The 8,714-nt window shown below is 36.4% G+C and overlaps 1 protein-coding gene across 1 annotated transcript in view; it reads right to left on the bottom strand.

The window, feature by feature from the left end:
• Positions 1-3,143: 3,143 nt before the first annotated feature.
• Positions 3,144-8,714, bottom strand: part of LOC125648424 (3-ketoacyl-CoA thiolase, mitochondrial-like) — an 18,472-nt gene continuing 12,901 nt past the window's right edge. Inside the window, exons 7-11 of the mRNA XM_048875535.2 lie at positions 7,002-7,117; positions 5,667-5,769; positions 5,484-5,581; positions 5,209-5,363; positions 3,144-3,565 (exon numbers count right to left, since the gene is read on the bottom strand). Of these exons, the coding sequence (XP_048731492.1) occupies positions 3,484-3,565; positions 5,209-5,363; positions 5,484-5,581; positions 5,667-5,769; positions 7,002-7,117 (554 nt within the window). The 3' untranslated portion in view covers positions 3,144-3,483. The remainder of the gene's footprint in view (positions 3,566-5,208; positions 5,364-5,483; positions 5,582-5,666; positions 5,770-7,001; positions 7,118-8,714) is intronic.

Genomic DNA, 8,714 nt, shown 5'->3' on the forward strand with positions numbered 1-8,714 from the left:
AATTAGATTGGTATCTTTTATTAAAAAGATTGTCCTAATCCCTGTCTTACCGAACTTGTTTTCTACTTGACTTCTACCAACAAAGTGAGGAGCTACAGTGACTGCGCTAATTATATACCTATAATGATTTTGATAGAATGATAACCTGTCCTAGTTTTGAACTTTTCATTGCATAAAAGAGTTCTAACAAATTAATCTGAATTTTCTCTGATCATCACACTTTCCTCTTGTGAGCAATTTTTTCACCAATCAGCTGGACTAATTTGAGGTTAGGTCATCGATACATTATACAACTGACAAATAATTTATGTTACAGGGGTTTACAGTCTTTGGAGTAGGAAGGCGGTCAGCATTCACAAATTCTATAGTCGTTAAAATGATATAATTAAATACAAATTCAACCTGATAATAGGTCGAATCTATCCAATGTGTTTCATACCAATTGTTAGGTTGTTCTTGACATACTGATTTTAACTACAGATTACTTTGTTTACATGTACATGACCAGTCAACAGGGAGTGGTTACTTCTTCTGGGCACCTGATCTCACCTCTGGCATTTCCAGGGATCCATTTTACCCTATTCTCGATTTTGCATTCTTTATAGGATTTATGACATTGATCACTGTTTGTCATCTTCACTTGTTTATTTTAGGTCCTACAATCCCTTAACAGAATAACAGTTACACTGATTCCATTTACCTCCATAGACCTGCCCCATGTCTCTGGATTGTTAGTGATTTACCTCCATACAGACCCGCTCCCATGTCTCTGGATTGTTAGTGATTTACCTCCATACAGACCCGCTCCCATGTCTCTGGATTGTTAGTGATTTACCTCCATACAGACCCGCTCCCATGTCTCTGGATTGTTAGTGATTTACCTCCATACAGACCCGCTCCCATATATCTGGATTGTTAGTGATTTACCTCCATACAGACCCACTCCCATATATCTGGATTGTTAGTGATTTACCTCCATACAGACCCGCTCCCATATATCTGGATTGTTAGTGATTTACCTCCATACAGACCCGCTCCCATATATCTGGATTGTTAGTGATTTACCTCCATACAGACCCACTCCCATATATCTGGATTGTTAGTGATTTACCTCCATACAGACCCGCTCCCATATATCTGGATTGTTAGTGATTTACCTCCATACAGACCTGCCCCATGTCTCTGGATTGTTAGTGATTTTACCTCCATACAGACCTGCCCCATGTCTCTGGATTGTTAGTGATTTACCTCCATACAGACCCGCTCCCATGTCTCTGGATTGTTAGTGATTTACCTCCATACAGACCTGTCCCATGTCTCTGGATTGTTAGTGATTTTACCTCCATACAGACCTGTCCCATGTCTCTGGATTGTTAGTGATTTTACCTCCATACAGACCTGTCCCATGTCTCTGGATTGTTAGTGATTTACCTCCATACAGACCCGCTCCCATGTCTCTGGATTGTTAGTGATTTACCTCCATACAGACCTGTCCCATGTCTCTGGATTGTTAGTGATTTTACCTCCATACAGACCTGTCCCATGTCTCTGGATTGTTAGTGATTTACCTCCATACAGACCCGCTCCCATGTCTCTGGATTGTTAGTGATTTACCTCCATACAGACCTGTCCCATGTCTCTGGATTGTTAGTGATTTTACCTCCATACAGACCTGCCCCATGTCTCTGGATTGTTAGTGATTTACCTCCATACAGACCCGCTCCCATGTCTCTGGATTGTTAGTGATTTACCTCCATACAGACCTGTCCCATGTCTCTGGATTGTTAGTGATTTTACCTCCATACAGACCTGTCCCATGTCTCTGGATTGTTAGTGATTTTACCTCCATACAGACCTGTCTCATGTCTCTGGATTGTTAGTGATTTTACCTCCATACATACCTGCCCCATGTCTCTGGATTGTTAGTGATTTTACCTCCACACAGACCTGCCCCATGTCTCTGGATTGTTAGTGATTTACCTCCATACAGACCTGCCCCATGTCTCTGGATTGTTAGTGATTTACCTCCATACAGACCTGTCCCATGTCTCTGGATTGTTAGTGATTTACCTCCATACAGACCTGTCCCATGTCTCTGGATTGTTAGTGATTTACCTCCATACAGACCTGTCCCATGTCTCTGGATTGTTAGTGATTTTACCTCCATACAGACCTGCCCCATGTCTCTGGATTGTTAGTGATTTACCTCCATACAGACCCGCTCCCATGTCTCTGGATTGTTAGTGATTTACCTCCATACAGACCTGTCCCATGTCTCTGGATTGTTAGTGATTTACCTCCATACAGACCTGCCCCATGTCTCTGGATTGTTAGTGATTTTACCTCCATACAGACCTGCCCCATGTCTCTGGATTGTTAGTGATTTACCTCCATACAGACCCGCTCCCATGTCTCTGGATTGTTAGTGATTTACCTCCATACAGACCTGTCCCATGTCTCTGGATTGTTAGTGATTTACCTCCATACAGACCTGTCCCATGTCTCTGGATTGTTAGTGATTTTACCTCCATACAGACCTGTCCCATGTCTCTGGATTGTTAGTGATTTACCTCCATACAGACCTGAACATGTCTCTGGATTGTTAGTGATTTACCTCCATACAGACCCGCTCCCATGTCTCTGGATTGTTAGTGATTTACCTCCATACAGACCTGTCCCATGTCTCTGGATTGTTAGTGATTTACCTCCATACAGACCTGCCCCATGTCTCTGGATTGTTAGTGATTTTACCTCCATACAGACCTGCCCCATGTCTCTGGATTGTTAGTGATTTACCTCCATACAGACCCGCTCCCATGTCTCTGGATTGTTAGTGATTTACCTCCATACAGACCTGTCCCATGTCTCTGGATTGTTAGTGATTTACCTCCATACAGACCTGTCCCATGTCTCTGGATTGTTAGTGATTTTACCTCCATACAGACCTGTCCCATGTCTCTGGATTGTTAGTGATTTACCTCCATACAGACCTGCCCCATGTCTCTGGATTGTTAGTGATTTACCTCCACACAGACCTGCCCCATATATCTGGATTGTTAGTAATGAACATGCCAGGAAAGAGGAAGCTATCTTTTATGTCTGATACACACAAAATAATATTGTACTAAACCCACTGGTAATAATTTGTTTTGGCATACATCTAATTTATTAAGGCATACATTTAGATATTGTTAACTGGTCACTTGGTTCTCCGTAAAGTTTATAAAAAAGGTATGAAATAGAACTCAAAAACGTATGAAATAGAACTCAGCTGCATTCAAGTGTTAATATATGTAGTCCATCGAGTTGAAGAATAAATTACCGTACAAAAAATGGTATTTTATTGGTGTACATATAATTTCAATGTCTCTGTTGAAATGCTTCATAGACACGTACATGTATGCATGTACATGTAATATCACAGTCAGTATGATCTGAATAACACTTGATTCTCATTCTCTTAGTCACACAAACTCATTGCTCTCAACATTTTTCCAGAATAACAGTAATTCCTTGTCCTCCACCAATACAGGCTGAACCCAAAGCAAGCTTCTTATTCTGTCGTCTGCAAGGGAAATTGTCTAGATCTTAATACATGTATCTCAACAGTAATATGGGACACATTTAAAAAAAAAAAAAAAATATGGGACACATTTCCAGTAAATATTTAAAGAGACACTCAGGGTGTCAAGCCACTTTTGGTCTAAAAAATATAGGATTATAGGAAATTTTTTTTTGCAGTTTATAGGACAAATATAGGTATTTTTACAACAGATTTATAGGAATAAATAGGGGTTTTATTAAAGAATTTGTATAAAAGTTTATTGAGAAGAAATAATATCAAAAATAAACAAAGACAAAATCCTTTCAGATGTGGACAGTTTTCCATCCAATAGATAGTTTTTATACAATTATTATAATTATTCTCTTCATAACAATCTATTAACTGAATATCAATCTAGCATCAGCTTCTGGATTTTTGGGGGTTTTTTTCCTCCTTTTTTATCATTTTTGAAAATAGGACTGTCATTTTTTTGGGGATATACAGGGCTTTATAGGGATTTTAATGACTTATAGGGAAAATATAGGAACCTTCAAGTTTATAGGAAAATATAAGAATAAATTGGGACTTGACACCCTGGCACACTACAGCTCATTTTCCACATTTTAATGAAGTGTTTTTTAAAACACGTCTTGATAAAATGATAAAAATCATATCGATACTGACAATTTTGAACAATTTAGATGCATCAATTTGCTCTCAACTGTGTTTTGTAGATCATCCGAAATTCAAAGGTTTCTTCATGCTGACTCGGACTTTTTAATGCTTATTTACATCACATGATTTTGAATGACAGTGTTGTGTAGAAAGTGTTGTGTAGAAAATTACTCAAATACCCCCTAGGGGGTCCACATTCGCCTTTCAAGTATGAAATTATTCCCTGCTTCCTATAATTAATCATAAATCATTATTTTCACATAAACCCTTCCATGTTCCTATTGACATGCAATGTTTTCAAACTAACACGTGTCGTGATCAGATAAAAATAGCACTTACTTTTAAAGCAGTGTCTTGGCTAGTCCCAATGACAGATTTAAAGGGGGTCAGACCCCTCCCCTCCTCCCTTTTTACGTCACAAATTGTGAATAAACCTCCAGATTTGGCACCCAAAATGGCTGAGTACTTTGACTTTGACATCCCCCCCAACCTTCTGAAATCCTAGATCCGCCACCGAGTCATGCGTGTATTTCTCCTAGCACTTGGTTTTCCAATGGTCATACTAAACCCAATGTAAATTTTGGTTCACATATGAGTTTTATCTCATTCTATTTTTACCTCTTTTCTTGCAGAATCTGTCAAAATTCTGGATCTATCCACTACATTTTCTCTCACTGGACGACATGCTGCACCGTTTACCATCTATGCGCATGTGTCTGAGGACCGAAAGGAGGAGACCCAATAGTTTTTGTATAGGCCATCAAAAAGTATTAATTCTTACGTTAAAACGAGAATTTTCAACTTGAGATAAGCATCATTTTCGCGACGTTTATATTTCAACTATGCAACAAAATTTGAGAAAGCGCTGGGAAAATTGTCATTTCATGATTTTTGCGCAAAATGAGCTGTAGTGTCTCTTTAAAGATGAAAATAACTGTGGCAAGATTGTTTATACATGTATATGTGTAATCTTCTATTAGAACACATACTGCAATTCGTGAGCCAAATGTCCTGTAATTCTTGTTCCTGAGGCTGCCAGAGGATGACCAAGAGCTATAGCTCCACCATTCATATTAGTGATGTCATTGTTCAGACCCAGTTCTTTCTGAACTGCTAGATACTGTGGTGCAAAAGCTTCATTCACCTGGAAAGGTATAAAAAGCCATTCTCACGATGAACTCTTACCAATCTTACAGTATTTATTAGAATTTTATATAGTTACGGTTTTTATTAGAATTTTATATAGTTGTCATTTCAATCTCACCTCAACAATTTCCATGTCTTCTATACTTTTTCCTGCAGCTTTTAAGGCAGCTCTGGATGCTGGGGCAGGTCCGATACCCATTATTTTGGGATCACAACCTTCACAAACAAACTGGTCAATAACTTCAACATTTAACATACAAAATCCAGATTGAATGTTGGAAAAAATATTAACATAATTTACCAGAGATGCCATAAGCAACAAGGCGAGCTAATGGGGTCAGGTTATGTTGCTTCACAGCAGCACCGCTAGCAACCACTACAGCTGCTGCACCATCACACACACCCTGTCATTAAATTTGTGTTTATGTTACAGACATGTATACACATGGAAAAAAATATTGCAACACCAGCTTTTTTTCTATTATTCTAAGTATGATCATTTCAAAATATAAAATGAATACCAGTTTTCATTTTTGATGTTATTTTTAAAACAAAAATCACATTTGGGACAATAAATGTTTGTAAATCAGTCAATATAAGCATATTATAGACATTAGGGACAATAAATGTTTGTAAATCAGTCAATATAAGCATATTATAGACAGGGACAATAAATGCTTGTAAATCAGTGAATATAAGCATATTATAGACAGGGACAATAAATATTTGTAATCAGTGAATATAAGCATATTATAGACAGGGACAATAAATGTTTGTAAATCAGTCAATATAAGCATATTATAGACATTAGGGACAATAAATGTTTGTAAATCAGTGAATATAAGCATATTATAGACAGGGACAATAAATGTTTGTAAATCAGTCAATATAAGCATATTGTAGACAGGGACAATAAATGTTTGTAAATCAGTCAATATAAGCATATTATAGACAGGGACAATAAATGTTTGTAAATCAGTCAATATAAGCATATTATAGACAGGGACAATAAATGTTTGTAAATCAGTGAATATAAGCATATTATAGACATTAGGGACAATAAATGTTTGTAAATCAGTGAATATAAGCATATTATAGACAGGGACAATAAATATTTGTAAATCAGTGAATATAAGCATATTATAGACAGGGACAATAAATGTTTGTAAATCAGTGAATATAAGCATATTATAGACATTAGGGACAATAAATGTTTGTAAATCAGTGAATATAAGCATATTATAGACAGGGACAATAAATGTTTGTAAATCAGTGAATATAAGCATATTATAGACATTAGGGACAATAAATGTTTGTAAATCAGTGAATATAAGCATATTATAGACAGGGACAATAAATGTTTGTAAATCAGTCAATATAAGCATATTGCACGTATATATTTTGAAAATGACTGGCTAGTGATAACAAATGTTACGAAGAAAGCAGTGCTCACAAATTTCTAGCAAGTGAATAAAAGCTGGTTTGCAAAACATCACAACTTCATTGGCTAGGCATGAACTTTGTAATTTCTGGTTTGTGCTAGTTTTGATCTGTAAGTACTTGCATGTTGAATATATTTGTGAATAATTATTGGTTTGTGCTAGTTTTGATCTATAAGTTTAACATATTTGCTTACTGATGCATTTCCTGCAGAAACAGTTCCTCCTTTCTTGAACAGGGCAGGTAATTTGGTAAGACCCTCCAGGGTGGTCTGTGGCTTGGGATGTTCATCCATCTCAAACACTTCAGGTCCTAAACAATAACAACATATTCCTCTTACTGCTATATTACAAATGACAACCTTATGGACTTTTTAAAAAATATCAAACATTTTAACATTAGAGGCAACCCATGAAAATTAATATATCAACTAAGTTGCACCCAAAATCAACTACGCTGAGTTCTGCTGCTAGTGAACTTGTAGACTTGGTATGTATACTTAAGTCAGTCTTGGAGTAATGAAAATAGTATAAATTTTGCTGTTTGTGAAGTAAGATACATGTAGTAGTGAAGAAAGTGTGCATTTTCTACTTGTGAAGTAAGATAGTGTAAAGTAAGAAAAGTTGTGAAGATATTGCAAATTATCTGTTTGTGAAGTAAAATAGTGAAGATGGAACAGTATAACTTTCTGTCTGAGTGAAGAGAGTGTAAACTTTCTGTCTGAGTGAAGAGAGTGTAAACTTTCTGTCGGAGTAAAGAGAGTGTAAACTTTCTGAGTGAAGAGAGTGTAAACTTTCTGTCGGAGTAAAGAGAGTGTAAACTTTCTGTTTGTGGGTATATCATATCAAGCTTATGAGAAGAACCATGCCTAGAGTGTGGGATGCTTGCTATTTTATGATTCTTTGATAAGTTCAAGAGTATTGTTAAGGTAGCTCCACCCCCATGTGACATCATAAGATTTTGAAAAAAAAACTTCATTCAATTAAACTTTGTGCATGGTAGAAATACATTTTTTAGAGGAATTTTATTTACTGAGTATAATAAAAGATCTGGTAAACTATGTGGTACTGAAAATTTATAGATAAACATAAACAATCAATATCTAAATCAAAATAATGTTGTAAGGGCAGTAACTCCTATGCTGATATTTCTCTATTGTATGTTTATTATACAATGATTTCTGATATCCACAATAAATTTATATGAATTTATGAAGTAGCAATTTCTTGAAATTGTTGGAATTAAAAATTTTGCCATTTTAACCACTTTCTCTGTATTCTTATTATGCTGTTTAATGAAAATGAAATTTTCTGATGTTGACATATAAATCTGTTTCAGTATGTCTGACATCTTTAGTCCCATGAGGATTCAGGTTACAACAGGTCCTCAGTACCCCCCCCCCCCTTCCCCAGGATCCGGGTTAGAATAGGTCCTCAGTACCCCTTGCTTGTCGTAAGAGGTGACAAAATGGAGTGGTCCTTCGTATGAAACCGCAAAAATTGAGGCCCCGTTTTACAGCAGGTGTGGAACGATAAAGATCCCCCCTGCTCAAAGGCTGTAAGCGCCGAGCATAGGCCTAAATTTTGCCAACCAGAATTCAAAGTTAATAAAGGAAACCATCGATGATTATCCCACTTATTGACTGAAGTGCACAAAGAATTCCAAGAGATGGAATATTACAATGACACCTTCAAAACACACATCTAAATTCAAATTGAATACACATTGTATATGTGTTTATTTTTCAATATCTATGCTAATGTTCCCCACGAGTTTTGCAGACAGAGCTACTGCATGTTATTCAGTATATCTACACTGCATAATATCAGCAAAGTAGATGTATATAATTTTTGAATAATGATAATGATAATTTTTGAAATCATGCTTACATAAATCTGCTACATAAAAT

Source organism: Ostrea edulis, chromosome 6 (assembly GCF_947568905.1).
Source record: "Ostrea edulis chromosome 6, xbOstEdul1.1, whole genome shotgun sequence".
Taxonomy (NCBI): Eukaryota; Metazoa; Mollusca; class Bivalvia; order Ostreida; family Ostreidae; genus Ostrea; species Ostrea edulis.